The following is a 22,997-nucleotide window of genomic DNA, read 5'->3' on the forward strand; positions in this document are numbered from 1 at the left end:
CTTTCAGTATTTTCAGCGAATTTTGGTTTTTCCGTCTCACCACCAGTAAAGATGCGTTTGATATATGTAGGGTACTCAGATACGTCCTCAAGCATCTCATTTGCAGCCCCTACTCGATGTTCTCCTATATCACTCTGATGCCAACTCGACGATTATCAAACATTGTATCTTTCACTATTTCGATGGAATTAACAGACGTATATGGACGACTCGCATGAGGCAAGTTTTCGATTTTCATCTCTTTTCCAAGATCGCCAGACAAACTTTTTGTAAACAAACAAACTAAACCAGCCTATTTGGTTAATCTGACATACATGTATAACTTATTTGAGTTAATGAGTATCAATAAATCAAAAAAAAAGTATTAAAATAGTTTATCCATATGCTAAACGAATATATGTATATATAATATAATATATTATATTTTGACTGATCTAGCTACAACGCAAAATGTTATAAAAAACGCAAGTTTTGAGACGATCTCACACTGGAATAAGTTGGGCATCTCTTTATGCCTAACACTGAGTTTACAGTTTTGGGAAGCACTGTTCAAAGTATTTCGCAGCATTGCTCGAACTTTTGCTAGAAATCGTAAAATTACAATAAAGAAATGAACAGCAATGGCGTTCATTATAATTTAAAATAGTTAATGTTATTAAACTAATTTGTGCGTATATCGATATACATATTACTCAATTTTCGGGTATTTTTTTCAAGTTGATTATTTTAAACTATCATAAAATTTATTTGCAAACTATCGCTTTATAAGAATCCAGCATTTCAGCGCAATTACTACAGTTATAAATATTATTTTAATCATATCAATGCAAAAATAGGTAATGCAATCTCTTAAAAACTATTTCACTACAAAAAAGTGTGAATGTAAATATTACGTTTAAATTGTATAAAGTTTTTAAAGACCAAAAATTAATAAATAAAAAATAAAGTACACATATTTTCCTTAAATATATTCAATGAACTTAAACTAAAAAATTCCCAAAGTAATGAAGACAACTGCTCTTGAGAAACATTTCCAGATTTGGCACTTTTAATAGTATTCGATAATACACAATATTATACGGTAACTAGACCATATTCTCGAGTAATGTTCAATTTCATATTCTGTTGTCAGATGGCCAAGGATGACATGATACGAAACTCTTTGATTCGAGAGAGAGCTGTCAAAACCCACATTTTTTATAACATTTGTCAAGCATGCCACTGTCGAAAGAAAATGGATTGGGTATTTTAAAAATAACTTTTGGAAATTTTGGATTTCGGTTCCCGAGTACATATACGTGTACATGTACGTTAAATACGTGTATTCATATTATAAAATATTTAAAAATCATATAACATAATAAAATAACATATAAATAAAAACAACTATAACAAAGAAACAATATAACTCATAATAAAATAACATGATTTTTAAATACAAATATTGTATTTCGCATTTATAACAAAGAATAGCAAAAAACCTTAAGTTGCTGTTAAAAATTCCCTAATCTTCATAACCAGGGAAAGGCAATGAGAGTAAAAGAAAAAATCATGTCATCCTTGGAATGGCAGCTGTACTTGCGTAATTATAGATGCGTAATGCGATGATGATAATAATGTGTAAAAGCGGTCTAGATAATTTATATAAATGGTTATGTTCAAATAGGTTAAAATTACTCTAACGAAAACAAAATACATCATTACTAATCGAAAAAATACAAACGAGTGTAATACTATTGAACTAAAAGTAAACAATGAAATAATAAACCCTGTAAAATCTATAAAATATCTCGGCATCATAATTGATAAAAAAAAACTTAAACTCGATTAACATAATGAGCTTGCTGTACAAAATATAGCAAAACAAATTGAATATATGAAAAGATCTTGTAAATATGTAGCTAGAGGGTTTAATTTCAATAGATTACCGAATGAAATAAAAAATTGTGTTGATAGTGCTGTTTTTAGAACACGTCTATATAAATATCGTAACATATGATATGAGCTAAAAAATGTATAAATTTGTTGTAAAAAATAAAAAAATTGTAAATTTAAACTTAAGCTTAGGCGGTAATAATAACAAAAAATAAATAAATGATTTCCGATTTTGTAGCTAACTTTAAGCCGGTCAATATATGTGATAATTCGAAGTTTTCATTAACATTTGTGGTTTAGCGCTGAATGTGAATGAAATTGGTCTAGACCGTGGTCAAAGCCCCTATCCCTATTATAATGACTTCCGTTTCACTGGTTGATTTCTCATTTGAATTAACTAGGTTAGAATACCAATATTTGGGACATGAAGCAAAAGAAACTAGGTGAGTCTACGACCTATAGTTAATAAGATATCAAATATGATAAACGTTGTGAAAGTTTTATTTTTGTTATCAATTTTGCCAATACTTCGAAAGATGCCTCTGGCTTCGACTTTTGAAGTTTGCGATTATAAAATGTTCGGTTACACCCGAGCTTGGTCCTTTCTTACTTGACAATAATTGTGTTAATTTTTTTAATTCATACATTAGAAATCACAGTAAAGGTTGTTGAAAACAACAAAAATGTTTAAATATATAAAGAAAGGTGAGAACTATCATTAACATCTCCAAACAGTTTTGCGAATATTAAGAATATGAGTTTATGTATGATCGAAAAGTGGTCTTAAAAAAGTGTTTTGTCAGAAAATATTATCAGACGTGACCAAAGGTTATTCAATTTCACCTGATTACACATATTAATATTACCTTCAGGATCCAAAAGACGGGTAACACCATATTCTTTTTCGACAATATGAAACGCCTGTTCCAGACGCTCCAGTGGCTGATCCATTCTTGCTTTCCGCCAATCAAGTAAATCAGGTCTATTCCGATGAACTAGAGCGGAAAACGCCAATCCATCTCGCCAGGATGTGGTGAAATCGTTTACCCGCACTCCTGGATAACGTAGAGTCGAGCGACGAGCCCAACGTAACAAAGCCTCTCGTGCGGACACATTATCATCTTTTCCAACAACAATATCTGAAATCTGTTAAAAATAAAAATACGATAATTACTAAATTGGCATATATGTATGTATAAGTATATTTGAATTAAATTTAGTTTTCTTAAATTAAAAGCAATAAAACTATTTGCACCTCTCCTCACATTGTTCTATATTAAAAGTGAGAAAATGTTATTTTTACATTATATATTAAATCTTGGAATGGAATAAAGTTGCTAAACAAATTCCAATTATAAAATTTCCAACCGACCCAGTAGTGGTTAAGTAACGACGATTGCTTAGCAGTGGTTTAAGAGCTTATGTTTCACAGAAATTTTTTTGTTCTTAGATCGGTTATAATTTTGGGAATTTAGATCTTATTCTTAAAAAAAAATAAAGACAAAAACAAGAAATTAGGTTCTAAGTTCGGTTGTATGCGAATATTATAAAGTCTCGCAATTGCAAGGATCGACGCCACGGAATATTTTCAGGTGTTTAAAACCTAAACCTAATATTAACCTCTGGAGCTTATACTTTCTAGCCAAATTAATTAATATAAACAGTAGAGCGGGTTGATTTACAGGGTGCCAGAAACAATCGGGTATGCGGGAAATATTCTATGGTTCATTCTGAACAACCTTCAAGTCAAATAAAGGTTACTTAACAAGGACGAAAAATATATTTTGAGTATCTTTATCTTGACTTTGATCAGTCCTTTTGACAGCTATATGCTATAGTGGTATAGTAGGTTATCAGAAACAAAGCAAGAGTATAATTTATCTTTATTTTATTATAGCGGAAAACATAACAATAAAACACAAAATGTCATAATTATTGAGTTTGTGTTAAAAATCCAGATATTTTAAGAGGATTTATAAAACGTAATTCAACAACCAAATGCGTCTTTTCTCAGTCGATATTGTGATATTAGTTTGTAAAGTAAGCATGTATACAAGTACAAGCATACAAGTAAATGCAAGCCAAATTTCACATGCGATTTCCCTGGTGCATCAGGTGGATTAATGTGATCTTTTAATATCTTCCCTTTGATTTTTTCTTCCACTAAAATAAAAGTTAAAATAGCGCAACTCAATGTAAAACTTTAGTAGACTTTATTCAGTATTTTAAATTTATCAAACGATTTCAGAATTATTCATTTGCAAGTTTTGTTCTATTAGTAACAGCTGATTCGAATATTGGTTTTGTATATATTCGAAAAGACGAAAATCCAATTAATACTATGACACCATTGAAAATAAGAATTGGTTTGCACTTCTGACAACTACGAAAATCTGTCTTGGATTCCACAACACCTCTTAATAACTAGTTCCGAGAATGTAAGGTTCCTTGGACACATCTATGTCAAATTTCGAACAATATATTCGGAGATTGTAGCGTTGCCTTGAACAATGATCTATATCAAATTTCGTGAAGATAATTTTTCAAATAAAAAAGTTCTTCACTCAAGGACTTGATTTTGATCGATCAGTATGAATTGTAGCTATATCTTATAGCGGCGGCTCCCACCAATGAACAGTTTCTTGAGGAGAGAAGAACATGTGTAATTTTAGATTGATTTCTCAAAAACTGAGGGACTAGTTCGCGTATACACAGACAGCCAGATTTACAAGCGGGTATGGCTCAATCGGCTTAACTCGTCACGCTGATAATTTATATATACAAATATACTCAATAGTGTCTACGACGTTTCCTTCTGTGTGTTACAATCTTCGTGGCAAATTTAATACACCCTGTTCAGGACATAAAAATTTTGCGAAAGAATTTAACATTTAGTGCTATAATTGATCCCATCGCGGCATACTATTACAATAAATGATGATCAATGAATTTCATTAAAATGTCTCACATATTAACCGGTATATCCTCTATAGTCAACAGTTCGAAAATCAAAAATCTTTATATTAGGTTTTTTGGAGATAGAGGAAGTATTGACCCAAATTTACCCTTTTTAGTTTCACACAAGCGCACTTTATTATCAGAAGATTATTATATTTAAATTTCTAAGCGCACTAAGGTCAGGTCTATGTACATGTTGGGTATCTGGAGGTTAAAAAAGTATTTTTAGACGAGAGATGGCATACCCTACAAGACTAGTTTGGCACACTTTTATTCCGAAAATTTCATTTATAACCTATATATCTATATATTAGGTCAACTAAAAAGTTCGTTCGGTTTTTATCTAAGAGATGGCGTTATTGTCCATAGTATTAGTGTTACGTGTCGCATCATGTCATACTATACGGCGCTGAAAACGTGTTTATTCGCGCTAAAAGTTTGTCTTTGACATTTTTTCGATTGATTTACTCAGTTCGTTGTGAGCGCTCGTCAAAGATGGACACCAACAAAGAGAAAATTCGCTATATTTTACAATTTTTCTTCGATCAAAGCGAAAAAGCAGCCAAAGCGGCTGAAAACATTAATTTAGCTTATGGGCCCGATACTGTAAACCAACGTGTAGCACAAAAGTGATTTGCTAGGTTCCGTTCCGGTAATTTCGATGTCAAAGATGCACCACGCGTCGGACGGCCTGTCGTCGAAAATTCCGATAAAATCATGGAAATAGTGGAAACGGACCGTCACGTGAACACTTATTTAATTGCTGAGGAACTAAAGACAAGCCAGAAAACCGTTTGGAATCGTTTGCATAACCTTGGATTCAAAAAGGAGCTCGATGTTTGGGTGTTACACGAACTAACGCAAAAAACATGATGGACCGAATTTCCATCTGCAAATCGCTGCAGAATCGGCAGAGAATCATTTACTACGAGCTGCTCCCCTATGGCCAGACGCTCAATTCGGCCCTCTACTGCCAACAACTAGACCGCTTGAAGGCAGCACATATCCAGAATAGGCCATCTTTGATCAACAGAGGCCGAATTGTGTTCCATCAGGACAACGCCAGGCCACACACATCTTTGGTGACTCGCCAGAAGCTCCTGGAGCTCGGATGGGAGGTCCTAATGCACCCACCTTATATTCCGGACCTGGCACCAAGTGATTACCATCTTTTCCTGTCCATGGCGAACGCGCTTAATGGTGAGAAGAAGAAACCGAACGAACTTTTTACTTTACCTAATATCTTTCTTGATTTATAAACTATAAAGTGAAAGAATAATATGAAATACGAATTTGTGATATATGGGAAGTAGGCGTGGTTGTAGTGTAACATAAGAATATCTGGATAATGATATGCACGAAATTTGAATCTCAGTCACATCACCTGATATATATCTAAATTTCTCAATATACATATGTAAAACTCGATTTGATCTATCGGTGGTTTGTAACAACGTGAACTAATGTATTATGTAGCAAGAAAAAACGTTAACTTCGATTGCACCGAAGCTATAATACCCTTCACAAATACAAAGACTCTACAATAACTTGATTCCGATCGTTCAATTAGTATGGCAGCTATAAGCTATAGTCATCCAATATATACAATTTCTTTGAAGATTGCATTATTGCCTGAAATAATAATCCATGCCAAATTTCGTGAAGATACCTCGTCAAATGAAAGAGTTTTCCATATATGCACTTGATACCGATCGTTCAGTTTGTATGACAGCTATATGCTATAGTGATCCTACCTAAACAATTTCTTCAGAGATTACATTGTTACTTTAGATAACAACTCATGCCGAATTTGGTGAAGATATTTCGTCAAATAAAAAAGTTTCTTATACAAGTACTTGATTCCGATTATGGGAGCTATATGCTATAGTGGCCCGATATCGGCCGTTCCGATAAATGAGCAGCTTCTTAGTGAGACAAGGACAGGTGCAAAATTTCAGATCTATAGTTTAAAAACTGAGGGACTAGTTCGTATATATACAGACAGACAGACAGACGGACATGGCTAAATCAACTCAGCTCATCATGCTCATATTATATTGTATTTTATAGGGTCTCAGACGTTTCCTTCTGGATGTTACAAACTTCGTGGCAAACTTAATATACTCTGTTCAGGGTATAAAAAACAAAAAATTACGAGAGTAATTTTTTCGTAATTTTTTGGCGATCGAACATCTTAATCAAACGCAGTTGGGTAAAACTCCGTCGGAACAAAGCGCTTTGAAAGTGATTCCCTGATTTATTTTAAACTTTGGGAAAACATCATCTTATGAGTTAAATTTATTTCAAAATGAATTTTGAGTCATTTTTGAAATGCGGTCGTACTAAGTTGAAAAAAAGCATTGTCTTTTTTTAAATTAATATACCCGAAATCTTTTGAACGATTTTAATAAAATTTACAGACGAAATAGGTTATTAGTTAAATTTTTACATGAAAACAACAAAAATGTTCACCAATAAACGGTTCAAGAAAAATTTTGAACTCCTTTTTAGTTAAATTGGTGTAATTTTTAATAAGCCAATACGATTCCTTATATTTTTACCTTTCATTTAAAACCAAAAAAAAGTATGAAAATTTTAATAGTTCTCGAGGTATTGTGGTTTTAGTGAAACAGGTACTACGGAATTATAGTCCCTAGGGTGGCGAATTAAACGAGAGGACAAACGTACAAAGGCCACTTAACACTATGAGTACATTGTATAAAGAAGCTTTGATAAATTTAGCCATGCGCATATGTCTCTCCGTCAGTCTGTCTGTAAACACGCGAACTAGTCCCTAAGTTTTTGATCGAATTGAAATTGTTCACACGTCCTTTTCTCTCCGAGAAACCGCTGTCATTCATTTGTCGGAACCGCCGATTTTGGACCACTTTAGCATATAGCAACCATACAAACTGATTGATCAAAAGCAAATCTTTGTATGAATTTTGAACTTTACAGAATATAAACCATCCACCAATAAAGGTATGGGAATAAAACATTGAACAAATAGTGCCTCTGAAGTACGCCATTTCACGTTCAAAAATAGTCAAAATCGAACCATAGATTTGCAAGTCGACGGACGCCGGACATGTGGATTTCAGTGACTGAAGCTGATATTTTATTGCTTCGCGAATTATGACAAATTCCATATACTACATATAATGACTTTTGTTATTTTAGCAGACTTTATTTCAATAATATTATGCCCCCTTATATAGCCCTTCCTTACTTGTTAAAATTAAAACTTTATTTAAAAAAACAAAAAGGCAGTTATTAAATTTACAGATCAAAACCAAGATATATATCTTTTTATAGTCTTTAGCTTCAGTGCTACCGAAGTTAACGTTTTAGCCAGTTTATTTCTCATAATTGGTAAATCACTGCTTTAGTATTGACAGTTTTTAAGTATTTTTGCTTGACTTTCTGAGTTTTTCTTTTATTATACTCGTAATAATATTTTAATTGTAATATGATAGTTTGAATGGTGTTCATAGTGTAGTGTTGCCAAAAATCCTTTAAAAAAGAGCAACATATCAAAACAAATAAAGTAATAGATTAATATGATGTTAAAAATTTCATTTTATCATCATTAATAAGTTCCTCAAGAGTTTCTTATGTATTTTGCAGAAAAAATATATTTTTAGATTGTGTGCCCCTATTCCATTTTAGCGCCATCGATCAAAAAGTTTCGGGATATTAATATTTGAAAAACAAATGTAACACTCATTTTCAACAAACCCGGCCGCCATTTTAAAAACTTTGTGTTGCGTCATTAAACTTCATATTATTTAACAGCATAAAAAATTTAAATTTAAACATCATTTATAATATAATATATTATATTATATTTGTCCTTAAAACTAAACTGGCTATGATTAATAGTATGTTTTACCTTTATATTCGATTCTTGGCAAATAGCTCTTAATTTCGGTGTTTTTTGGCCATTTTTTAACCCAAACTGCACTGATTTCGTGATGCTACCGAAAGCGGTACGATTTAATATGGTCGCCTTACGAATGGAACTCACCGTAATACGACGTGGTCCATTTTCAGATCGTTTGATAAACCTACTACTGTCAATACTATGGCCAAATATTTCTGTTGTTGTATATTTGTTCTGGATTGAATATTTAGGAGTATTCGGAGCACGTTCTGGCGGCGGAGAATTATCTCTTTCTGTGATCATCCTGAAGTGGCCAATTCAGTGATAGTTTGAGAAAGTTCTGAATCGTTTTATTATCAATATTCAATTTTTCTGGATCGATTGGTGAAACCAAATACATTGTTTAATTGCCAGTTCAGAGTTAAGACCTCTTAAATTAAAGGATAGCTGTGCTTAAAAACACTTTAAAACTGTCTTTTCAGACAGATCATGGAGTACTGGTTGCATTACCAAACTTTCTCAACAAAAACCAATAAACAAATTTTATGAACTTCTTTTACAAATTAAAATCTATCTGGCATATTTTGATTTCCGTTATGCAACATATCACGTTTACTAATATTTTATAGATATGAATTACTATGTTGTAACATAGCACCATTAATTGGACATCTCAAATAAAAAATTTGGCTAGCCAAAAAAACAAACAAAAAGTCTATACCCTCTTATAGATTTGAAATAAAAGTACAGTATTTTGCAATAGAAGACCTTCGGTAATTTTACGTTGTCATGGCAGAAGTCGGTTTATTATAAAAGCTTGCTATGTACTATGCAATTTTTTTTTGTATTTATATATAGGTATCCTAAACGGGACAGTGTATCGTTAAATTTCGAAAAAGTTTTAATATTACTTTACACTTGTACTGAATTTGAAACTCTTTAGCTTAGAATAATACACAATATTTGAAAATAAAAAATAGAACGTTTTTCGCGTAATTAACATTGACAACATTCACACAAAGTAATTAAAAAATCGTGATATTTTTTTATTATAATTAAATAAGTATTTCATAGAACCGTATTGACTGTTAATTTTAATAATTCTTTACACTCTTTATTTAGTTTACGTTTAAATGAAGAAAAAAATATACTTTTTAAGAGTATTTTCAAAAGAGGAAGAAAACGCCAATTAAAAAAACTGATTATCCGCTAAAGCACTTAGTCAGTGTCAATATGTCGTGCTGTTCTACTAATAACTGAAACATAAAATGGCACAAAAATACCATTCACATTTATTTTTACTATATCATGATCTCTGATCACTGCGCTCTTCACACACCTACATAACGTAGAAAACGTTGTATACTGCTCTGTTAGCTAAAAGAGAGTTAAACTGGTTTCCTCTTAATCACAAATCTATGCTTAATATCTATAACTACTACTCTCTCCAAAGCGTTTGCTCTTTATTTGTGGGACTGAAGTATTATCAAATAGAAGAATGTGCCAAGCATAATACAAGTATGTCGCTGAAGTAATTGCAGCTGACATTAATTTTCTCAGAAAGAACCGTTAGGATGTATTAAATCCAGAAGATAACATTGATAAAAGGATTACTAGGAATCAAAATAGTGTATTTTCAGCATTAAAAAATGTTTCAACAGTCTCGGTACTTTCTATAAGGCGGTGATTGCAGACACCACACCCTCCAAAGAGAGAAAATATTAGATATTGGATGGTAACATGAATAGATATACCCAAATTTTATCACAATTGAAAAATGTAATCAAATTCTATTACGTCTGTTACATATCATTTAATTCAAAATGTCTCACTTTGTTTGTGAAATCATGTTAGTACCTACACAGTATAAAATTGTTTTCTATTTTAATCGATGTTAATAAGGAATTTAAAATACTATATGTACTATAAATATGTACGAGTATATGTAGCAGACCTTTAACCGGGAGAACATACATACATATATAATATATAAAAATACCAAAGATTTGAAAAATGCATTTTAATTATCACGTTTTCATGGACTTTTAAATATGAATACGCCTTTAGTTAGGGTGCATAAAAGGTTACGTAAGTGATCCTATTGCGAGAACTGAAAAAGTATTTAACACCTTTGAACTGCATTGAGCCGATACATATGGCATTAACTGCAAGTGGTATATAATATATCAACGGAAAGTACACAGAAATCAAGTTTTTGGATTAGGTGTTTATTTGGTGTGGGTTAAGCGTAGGCGATGAAGTAAAAAGATACGTAGGCAAACTTGATCGTCATTTTGTTGTTTGTTAAATGAATTAATAAAATTGAAATAATTTTCGAGAATATAGGTGTAAAAACATGATACATACATACATACGTACGCAAAAGTATATAAGTGGTTGCAAAAGTAAAACTGAAATATTTAACGTGGGAGCAGCGAAATAATATTAGCTTAAGGCTCATTTTACCCACACTTTTTTCTGTAATGAAATTATTAAGATTTCTTTCAAAATTGTAAGCCAAATACAAAATAATATAATATAAATATTTTTTTTACCAAGTATAATTAAATATATATTTTCTTTTTGTCGTAAAAATGTACCGCCACAGGGATTGAGCCTATGTGTAAAAACACAGTGGGAGAAGAGGACATAGAGACCAATTACAAGTATTCACATAAACATGCACATTTTACATACACGGGGGCGAAACCTTCTCTCGAGCTTTACGATTTTGTGAATTATACACTCTTTCCTTTCATTTCTTTAACTCTCAATAATAATGGGTTCCAATTTATTATTTAGTAAAACTGGTCTTTGCGTGACTCACGAGCCTACCAGAGGTAATGCTTTTATGTTTTTTTTTCTAGAGTGAATACTATATCGACGACTATGAAGATAATAAATCGAATTTATAAGAGCTTTCTATCATACTTACTTGGAAATGCAATATGATAGTCCAAATGAGGCCAAGGGTCAATTTAGGATTGCCATCCACAATATCTTCAGCTCGGATGTTAACTAATTTAATTTTTTTGTAACGAAGAAAATCAAGAGCCATTTGGGCGTTTTGCAACATATGAAAACGCATTTTTCCTTTTTCACGTGGCTATAAAAGAAGAAAAATTGCTTTAATTATGAAACTTTAATAAATAAATGTTCTGAAAATTGTGCAATACCTATATAAATATTATATTTCTAAATATACAATTAATGTGAAACAAAATAACAAAGTATGACTTGTAAGGGTAAAATATTTTGAGAATATTAGAATATTTTAGGTTAAGTACGGGGCCGGTGGAAATGGTTGCACTTCTTGTTTGGAAGCTATGGAAGAATGCTAAGGGGTATGGTCACTGTAGCTGGCATAAAAAATGTGCAGAGTCACTAATTTTTTTATTTTCGAGATCTAATAATTTATTTACAGAACTAATGAAACACTTATCAAGTTTGAACCTCAAACTGATGAAAAATTATTTGTTTCAGTTAATTTAGTTGACTATAATAAACAAGTCGTGCGATTTTTTGATTCCTTCAAATTATAGACAATAATTTTATTTTAATTTAATTATAGACAATAATTTTATTTTAATTTAATTTTTAGTCAATAATTTCCTAATAAACTGGCCATAACTACGTCACTACATACTTCTATGCAAAATCTAATTCTAAACATAATGTCAAAATTTAAAGTCGATCGGATAAAAATTGTCAAAGTTATTTGTCTCGCTAATTGGAAAAATTGGTTTTAAGAAAAACGCGTTTAAAGTATCACAAATAACTAAAGCTGAGAATGAGGTGGGCTTACTTAGTATATACGCTTAAATTCGTTTGAAAAAATTTTCCTCGCTACAAATCAACTTGAAACTTATTTTTAAGACAATAAAGCATAGTTTAAGCGAAAAAACAATTAGAAAAAACCAAATGGTTACATATTGGAATGACAAAACTATAGATCTAAACAAATGCATTCGCCCGCAATCAAATAAGTACACCGACAACAATAATTGTATTTAATGCAGAAAATACCATATAATAAGATTATATTACTATAGAACTGAAAAAATTGCTTTTAAATATTCCAATTTCATTTGAAATGTCAAAAGTGATTGCAATGGCGCCAAAATGTGTTAAAATTTATTTGTGCGAAAGATTTAAAAAGTTTTAGACGAATAAAAAGCTGGTGAAAAACTGAGCGTAGTTGCTAAAAAAAAAGTGTAAGCGATGCAACTGTACGCTATACCAAAAGAAACAAAAACGTAATTTAGAAAGTGGCTTCCACCAGTAGCTCCGGGAGTGCATCAGCTAATGCAGAAACAGCTAACTAACTTCCGTTAATTCTCTTGGAAGCTATAGCGTCGGATACGTGGCTGACCAAGTTTTCAATGCCGAAAAAACTGTGTTGTATTGGAAAAAAATTACCAGTCGCACTTACGTAGCAAAACAAAGACTTATGACTGATTTTTTTAACATTAATAATTTCAAACAAATATTTGATATGATCTCAAGCGTATCCGATTTCTTTGTTTCAAAGCTGAAAAGTCAAAAATTAATTATTTTTATGTTGTATAATATTGGTTTATTTATTTTTTGTTATTACAAATAAAAGGTCCAAATTTTTGAAACGAGTTAAGTCAAACGTATGTAAAATAGTGTTTTTATTGCATAATAATTTTATTTTACACGGCTTTCTTTAAAATTTGGAGCGAGTTGCCACCTTAACATAAAAATCGTATCTTTTTTTTAAAGATTTTCTTGTAAACGGTATTTTCTTGCCCCGACAAACTATATAAAAAGAGCATCAAGTGTATATACTTACTTATATGTATATTTCTTATATTTTAAAATAAATATAAAATTATATCTCTAACTTACCAGGTGTTCATTTGATAAGACTTCCAGGAGCGTTAGCAAATTGTGACCATCTCTTAGATCCTCGAATAGATCATCCACTTGTCTTTTAGCCTATTAAACATTAAAAGAAAAATGATTTTCTGTTCGAAAAACTCCAAAAAAAAAATATTATTGTATGTGTGTATGTGTATATATTAATACAAAAACTTTTACATTAAACTATATATATTAACAACATATCCTAAATATCAAATATTCCTTAACTTGGTCGCGAAATTTACAATTAATATGAAAATATTACAAGTATGTAAAGCCATATATATAGTAACTAACTTTCTAAAGAGTTAGTAATATATAAATATGAATATATAGCAAACGAACTTAAGTTAATAACAGATAATTATTTTTGCTTACAAATTAAGGCTTTATAAAATGATACATAATAATATTAAGATTTGATAAGAAAACTTTAATTGCTTATAAAAGGGTTGTTACATTTACAAACAAAAACTAAATTAATGAGTAATGTTTGAACTGAATATTACAAAATAAATAGTTTTCTACGTTTCATAAGTATATGAAGATGTCACTCAAAAAAAAAAAAAGTAATGTAAGTAATAAATTATTTTAAAATTTAATACAAGTTTTAATATAGAAAATAAAGAAAACTCATGAGGTTACGTTTCAACGACGAAAAGCTATATTGTCAAAGCAGGAGTTAACCACAGTTAATCTGAATTAGCTATCCCTTACTTTATACCGCCTAAAGGAAACTATTTGATTTTTATATGTGACGTATTTAGGGATAATAATAACGAATTATATAATAAACGTGAAATAAACGAAATTTGCTAGAAATTCCATTATTAGGATGAAAGTACATATGTAAGCAATAGTCCTCTATGGGTCTACGCTCATTCATCGTTTTAATTTTGTTATGAAAATTTTCATGCATAAAATTTACAAAAACTTGACTTTGAATAAAAGTAATGTTGAATTTTTCTAAATATACAATCGACTTTTAACTGCAATCTGTCTTCGGATTGTAGACAAATTTCCTGAAGGTATATTGTCAAAGAGAAAATTTATCCACACAAGGACTTGATTATGATCGATCAGCGGTCCCGAACAAATGAGCAGCTTCTTGGATATTTGCAAAGGAATATTCTTCATAGTTCATAGTGACTGCTAATAATATTATATTTAAAACAATTACCTAGTGTAATAATTGAAGGTTGTTTTCTAATATTCCAATTTCAGGGAATTAAGCATCATAATATAATAAACCAAGGAATTTTATATGTATATGTAAACTTTAAAGTAAAATATTTGATTAAATTAAAATAGAGTTAGATGTAACCGAACTGAATAACTTTATTTTATAACTTTAAAAATTTAAACTTACTGAAGGCAGACAACATGGATATCCATTTGTGAAAACACACATATGTAACAGTGTGTATTTCTGAAATTAGAGCAGATTTTGTTTTATTCATATTATTATAATAGGCTTTGAATTCCGTAAGTAAATATAACTTCTGTATGGCTAACTTTTGCAGACAATTAATTGTAATCGAAATATATTCAAATAACATATGTATATAGCGAACTATTATCTTGTCTTGAATTGGCATCGTTTAAATGAAATACAATTTTAAAACAAGTTAAGAAAAATAAAATAACTGAGATTCTAAATACCTCAGAATTTTTAATTACATCAAAATTGTATTTTTGACTTATATATAATTTTAACTTTAAATGTTTTGAATTTTGTGAAAATTTTGAAAAAGTAATCTCTTGAGCAAAGGTAATCTGTGTAAACGTATTGGGAAGTAAAAATACAATATCGGTAACACTATGTTTTGATGAACATCCGTCGATTCCTACTTATGTGCGCCCGAATATTATCGTACAAATGAAGGTTTGGACTAAATATAAAGGGGCTCCGAGCTATGGTTTCGCAAACAGATTTGATATTACTTATTGATTTTTGAAATTATACTGCCTTGATCATTAGCAGAAAGAAGCAATCAAAACTAACGAATAAATATATAGTAAATTGTCTTTAATTACTGTTACTGTATTATAAAATAACTGTATAACACAAAATAGGATTTTCATGTTTTCACTGATAGTAAAAGAAATGGATATTTGTGCAATTGCAAATCCATAATCTGGAAACATTTATTTCATTCCTTAAGTCACAACCTCCACCAAATAAATACATTTTCTCCGTTATAAGCGAATTGTATTTATAATTATTTTTTATCAACAATGAATGCAATTACCTTAATATATTCCCAATGCTGCAGTACAAAATCAGATAAATAGTTATAATTAATAAAAAGAGAGAATATTTAAAAATTATCTAACCGTTTAACGACTGTTCCGCATGAATTATGGGTATAAAAAGCCAACATCCTGGCAGAATATATTAATATACATTATAATGCAGTTTACTAAACTTCAAACTCTAGAAAACGGAGGAAGGGAGTGCTAAGTACGGGTGTAACCGAACATTTTATACCCTCGCAATTATTAAGGATCAAAGAAATACTTTCTGGTGTTGGTAAAACTTTTAATTAAAAAATGTTACGAAATCATTCTATATTCGTTAAACCGTGAATGAATTTCATTCATATTTGGTATCTTAGTAATAGGTCATATGGTATCGTAGTAAAGGTCATATAATCACTTAGTTTCATAACCGAGACATTTATAATATTTTAAAATCAATCTAACACAAATCTCTACATTGCTACATATAATGATAATTAAAATATTCTCGGTTAATTCAATTGATATATCTTTTATTAAGATATATGAGATATACATACATACCTATATATGAGATATAAAGTATTGGTTAATGAGGTCTATTATTAAATTAATGGGCATGAGGTTTAGACCGAGGGCTTTCATTTATATTAAGCTTTTAATCACGTTATGTTTCAGAAAATATGTCCATTTAATTTTAATAAAATAACAAATATCAAATAAATTGTTAAATTGTTAAATTCAAAAATCGGAAGATTAGGTATATTTGAGCTAGCGGAAGTATTGCCCAGTTTTATATACTTGGACACATTATTAACAGGAAAATATGCTTTCTGAATTTCATTAAGATATTTCATAGATTGACCGATGTATATGATGTAAAGTCAACCGAAGGCTCGGTATAAAGCCAACCATGCGTACTGAGGTTCGCATATTCGGTATCTGCAAGCTTCAAAAGTTATAGTTCGATGAGATGGCATAAATTGTGCAGAGTTTCTCTAATATCTTTATTGGTTACTGATTTATATACTGTAAAGTACAACAATCAGATGCTAACTACAATTTAGTGGGTGTGGCTATAGACCGATTCCACCCATCTGTAATATTAACTATTTCAGAGTGCCGAGATACACATATACAAAGTTTCATCAAGGTATCTAAATTTTTACAAAAGCTATATCTCTCACGAACCGACGGACAAGCAGAGATCCGGACTTCAACTCGTCATGGTGATCATTTTGATGTGTATAATTCTTTATATACCTAACAACCGTTAGGTGAACAAAACTATTATATATCTGTGACAACATTTTGAGAGAATATACACATTTTATGTTGTTTCGACGGATACCGACCTTGTTTGGAGTAAATATTTTTAGTCTGGGTTAATGTCTTATTATTTAAATGTAAAATCGCATTGATATAAAGCATAGTTATTAACACAGCTTTTTTAAATACAACATAATATAATCTAAAACTAAACATGGTTGTTTTTTAAATTCCTGATCAAAGATTACGGTCCTCTAAACCGAAAGCAAAAATAAAATATGAAACGGAAATTAAAATTTTTTTAATTTAATTCGAACTGCAAAACTTGGCATTCGAGTTTTGTTATTAAAATGTATATATAAACATATGAAATCGCATTTACATATGTATAGCATAGTACAGAAGCTTTTTAGTTTATTTTAAATTTAGATCGATAAACCTTAAGCTAAGTGAAAAGAATCGGATGAAATATCTTATCCCGCTATACTTTATATGCATACACACATACCCCGATTCCGAAAAATGTATAAAACATACCTTTTTGAGATGTTTGTTAACCCATTTTGTAAATGTCTTCTTCTGAATAGCATCTCGCTCATCTAGTAATAAATTTAAAAAAATAGACAAAAGTTAATAAAAATTCGTTGATATGTATCAAAATACACACACATGTAGTTAAAAAGAGTAATTCTAGACAAAGGGATGTTTATAGGTGTATACCCGCTTACGTGTTAACAGCAGAAGACAGGTTTTCATGTGGGTACACAAGTTACTTCTTTTAAATCTATATATACTTAAATTTGTAATTACATACAATATATTATGTTTGATCCATTATCACAAATCGGCGCAGAAACTTGTTCTTATTAGATTGTTAAGTAAGACATGTTTTTTTATCGATGTTCATAAAAGGCGGCACCCTTCACTCCCAAAGACTTTTCGTGAATGATATGACCTACGCATTCCTCTGAAACGCCAATTAGTATGTTAACTAGCTTACTTAATTTTCTTTTTAAGCCCTTTTACAATCTTTGTGTGTGAACAGAGTGGTTCATTTTTGCTGGTTGAATATACTTGAACAGACTTGTCATACCATTTACCTTAACGGTGTTGACATGAGGAATCAAAGCTTTATCAATACACGAAATTCACATTTGCCATTATAAACAATTAGAGCAAATATAGCGCCTTTGTAACTTTGTATAATTTCAGAATAATTGGGTGGAATATTACGATACTTTGATAGTTTTCTAGTAAAAATTCTCAAGAATATTACGTATAAATAAAAAAACGTCAACTTCGGCTGCACCGAAGCTATAATACTCTTAACAATACAAAAATTCCATACAAGAATAATCCGATCTGAACAATTTGTTCGAAGATTATACCGTTGCCTTGGACAATAATTCATGCCAAATTTGGAAAGATATCTAGTCAAATACAAAAGTTTTCCTTACAAGAACTTGATTTTGATCGTTCAGTTTGTATGGAAGCTATATGCTATCTTATTCCGATCTGAACAATTTATTAAAAAATTGTAGCGTTGTCTTGAACAATAATCCATGCCAAACTTCGTGAAGGTCTCGTCAAATAAAAAAGTTTTCCATACAAAGTCTTATACAGACGATCAGGCGGACATACAAACAGATATGGCTCAATCGACTCAAATCGTCACGCTGAAGATTTATATAATATATGTATATACTCTACAGAGTCTTCGACGTTTACTTCTGAGTGTTACAAAGGTCGGAGCAACGACCTATTCAATGTATAAAAATATAAACAAATGGGGATAAGGTGATTTCAATAAACAACATTTTACTTGTAGTTGTGATGGGACACTTCACATTACAGATTTACTCGTGGCAGAAATTTATGAGTGCAATGGAACCACAATAATGTGTTTCACTTCTAAAATATGTACGTATTAGTAGTTTTTAAAGGTGGGCATTTGTGAAGACTTTGAAGTGTATCAATGATCTCAACATGAAAACCAAAGGAGAGTGTAATTAAAATGCTGTGCAATGATCAGAATAATCCATTTTGGATTATTACCACCCCTTACCACCACATTATTTAACTTGTTATTTTTAATTTTGATAATAGTAGATAACTTTATTTGAACCTATGTGTTAGCCATTATTTAATTGTTGCCGATACAATTAGAGAATTCATAGCAAAAGGTAGATCTTGTTTAGCTCTGGAAATTCGATACAGGGAAATAGTCAAAAAAAAACTTAACATTTTATTAGTAACGAATTACAACACAATAGCCGCAACTGGTGATATTAGTTTATAGTATATTCGATTCGTCTTATTACGGTTTTCACCCCAACTGCATTTGCGTTGAAGTTTTGAAATTCGATATTAGGGTTTTCAACTCAATCCATTAAAAAATAATTCGGTTGTCGTGTTGTCAAACTTCAACCTTTTTGTTTTCTGTATTACGGTTTTAACTCTGTGCCAGTAGGATTGACTAGAGTATCAAAAAATTTGAACTCCTAACAAGCAGTTGTAGTTACACATTAATGAATTTATTTAGGAAAATTTTAATAAAAAATGGAAAATGAGAAAAAAGAACTATTTTATTTATAATTTATAACTATTTTCATCAGTTATTGTATACAAATTCCTATAATTTGAAAACATTAAAATAAAATTAAGGAACCGCCGGAAGTGTTTCGAACATAAGGAGTTGATACAATCTACTACTATACTTTTTGAGCAAAATTAAATTTATTTGGCATTTTAATCCTCTTCCATCATTGGTGTTTTATCCACAGCGCACAAATGTGGTGTTCATAATATTAGGTCAAGTAAAAAGGTCGTTCGGTTTTTACCTAAGAGATGGCGTTATTGTCCATAGTACTATGGTTACGTGTCGCATCATATCATACTATACGGCGCTGAAAACGTGTTTATTCGCGCTAAAAGTTTGTCTTTGACAGTTTTTCGATTGATTTACTCAGTTCGTTGTGAGCGCTCGTCAAAGATGGACACCAACAAAGAAAAAATTCGCTATATTTTACAATTTTTCTTCGATCAAGGCGAAATAGCAGCCAAAGCGGCTGAAAACAATAATTTAGTTTATGGGCCCGATACTGTAAACGAACGTGTGGCACAAAAAAGGTTTGCTAGGTTCCGTTCCGGTAATTTCGATGTCAAAGATGCACCACGCGTCGTCAAAAATTTCGATAAAATAATGGAAATAGTGGAAACAGACCGTCACGTGAGCACTTATTTAATTTCTGAGGAAATAAAGATGGATTGGATTCAATAAGGAGCTCAATGATTGGGTGTCACACGAACTAACGCAAAAAACATGATGGACCGAATTTCCATCTGCGAATCGCTGCAGAATCGCAACAAAATCGACCCGTTTCTGAAGCGGATTGTGACTGGCGATAAAAAATGGGTCACTTATGACAACATCGAGCGCAAACGGTCGTGGTCAAAGCTCGGGGAAGCGGCCCAGACGGTGGCCAAGACCGGATTGCCGGCCAGGAAAGTTTTGCTGTGTGTTTGGTGGGATTGGCAAGGAATCATCTACTACGAGCTGCTCCCCTATGGCCAAACGCTCAATTCGGCCCTCTACGCTTGAAGGCAGCGCTCATCCAGAAGAGGCCATCTTTGGTCAACAGAGGCCGAATTGTGTTCCATCAGGACAACGCCAGGTCACACACGTCTTTGGTGACGCGCCAAAAGCTCCAGGAGCTCGGATGGAAGGTCCTAATGCACGCACCTTATAGTCCGGACCTGGCACCAAGTGATTACCATCTTTTCCTGTCCATGGCGAACGCGCTTAATGGAGGCCTGTGAAAATTGGCTCTCCGAGTTTTTTGGCAATAGGGACGCAGTCTTCTACGAGAGGGGTATAATGAAGTTGGCATCTCGTTGACAACAAGTTTACGAACTAAACGGCGCATATTTGACTTAAATCGGACAAATGTACACAAAGATATCATCTTTTGAAAAATCTATTAAAAACCGAACGAACTTTTTGCTTTACGTAATATTTAAAGGCAGGTTTTGTAACAACTATAGATATCGTATGCTGCTTCAGCCCAAAGTAAAAATCATTTAAAATGCATTCTTGCCAACTCCTTCATCTCATTTAGTAAAAAACAAAATGATTCCAACTTTAAACGAAAATAACTTATGAATCTGTAATAAACATTATTTAAAAACCATTTGTAAATAAAACTTTGGCTTAATTGGTGTTAGGAAATTCGAATTTATTGCGTGATCACGAAAGCTTTTTCACAGGACATCAGTTTTGGCCTAACATTTTTGTCATCGTTATATAATACAAAACTAATATCCATTTTAATAATTGTTCACCTTTTTGTGAGCAATAATTAAATTAAATTGTTTTAATTTTTCGGGCAAAAATTTTCAGCTGTGTAATTATCTGTCAAGCCTTTTTTTTATGTTGGCAACACCAATACATTCAACAGAGTGGAGTTGAAAGGGTAACCGTAATAGGGGTATAAAGCTTTAAATTGGCCTATCCACCTACCTAAACTTATGTCTGATGACAACGAACGCCATATTAAACTTGCTTTGGTAAATGACGTCAGTTTCTTAACTTCTAAATACCATATATGTAAATTTTATATCTTCATACAAACAAATATGTATATATGTATATGTCACACCAAAGAGAAATACATACAACAACAGCAACATATAAAGAGAAAGAAAAATGTGTTTGTACACATTACATACGTAAGTTAAATATTTATTTTATTTCTATATGTATATTTGAATACAATGAAATACCTGGTGTTGATTGAAAATTGAAATTTAATCCGTGATCATGAAAAGGGATTAGACAACTTATTCTAAAAGATTGTTTCATGAATATGTTCCAGATATTACCTGAGGTTATTCTCCTTTTACATACATTAAAGTACTACCCCGCAGCAATACTATTGGGTTGATTTTATTTCCAATTTAAAATGAACTCAAATTTTTCTAATTAAATTACGTTTTTAATATATCTTGCTACAACTTAATTAATAATTATTTATTTTACACCATATTATTACAAATATAATCAATGAGGGACACTTCACTTAAAATAAAATTTTTAAACTGCTTTTTTGTTTACATACATATGTACACGAATCTAAACGATCGTTGGTTTTATTTTTAAAGGCACACGAATTGGAGGTAAAGGTAATATAATAGTTTTATAAATGTAATGTTTCAGATCAGTAATATAAGAACAACCAATTCCCAAACAATAAACAAATGCTGCTTGTAAACAAGATTCTCTCCCAACTTTTGTAGAACAAATATTGTAGAAGGTACGATGCCGGTGACAAATGTATTAAGACATAATAACAAATCAGTAAATCATAATTTAAAGTAAATAAAATGTCAATAAGTACCGTGATATGAAAAAAGGCGTATATCTTAAATATATACTTATACATACGGATTCCTAATATAATATAATATATGCATATACATGTAGGGTAAATAAAAAAATAAAATAAAAATGAAATTTGTGCAAAAAATCCATGTAGTATATATTTCAAAACCAATTCCATTTCCTAGAGAGCGCGAAAGAGAATGTACTTTCTGAATCAGCAAACCTTTTCTCTTTTTTTAAGTAACATTGGCGTTAAAAGTCGGTAGTTAACGACTTCTTATGAATAATGGCAATGAATAAACCTAAAAAAACATAAACATTTGAGTAGGAGTAAGCGTTTTTCGAAACCACTCACAAGTTGTTAAAAAGTTGTTATGACGCCATCTAAGCACACGAATACACATTTATTTTTGTTCATGACAATACAGTCAGTTTAATCAAAACTTAATATTATGGGGGCTTATATGGTGATGTCATTATATTGGTATAATATTAAATCAACAT

General features: G+C 31.1%; 1 protein-coding gene across 32 annotated transcripts in view; it reads right to left on the bottom strand.

Annotated features, from left to right (window-relative positions):
* Nucleotides 1-22,997, bottom strand: part of shot (dystonin-like protein short stop) — a 155,025-nt gene that overhangs the window by 93,713 nt on the left and 38,315 nt on the right. For 14 of the 32 annotated variants that reach the window (XM_036362135.2, XM_036362115.2, XM_036362114.2 and 11 more), the window contains exons 3-6: nt 17,651-17,712; nt 13,589-13,678; nt 11,652-11,822; nt 2,742-3,021 (exon numbers count right to left, since the gene is read on the bottom strand). In XM_036362135.2, the coding sequence (XP_036218028.2) occupies nt 2,742-3,021; nt 11,652-11,822; nt 13,589-13,678; nt 17,651-17,712 (603 nt within the window). Of the gene's footprint in view, nt 1-2,741; nt 3,022-8,725; nt 9,128-11,651; nt 11,823-13,588; nt 13,679-14,972; nt 15,033-15,855; nt 15,870-17,650; nt 17,713-22,997 lie in introns of those variants that run through there. The other 18 variants (XM_036362113.2, XM_036362111.2, XM_036362131.2 and 15 more) reach the window with 7 other exon arrangements.

This window comes from Bactrocera oleae, chromosome 4 (genome assembly GCF_042242935.1).
Source record: "Bactrocera oleae isolate idBacOlea1 chromosome 4, idBacOlea1, whole genome shotgun sequence".
Taxonomy (NCBI): domain Eukaryota; kingdom Metazoa; phylum Arthropoda; class Insecta; order Diptera; family Tephritidae; genus Bactrocera; species Bactrocera oleae.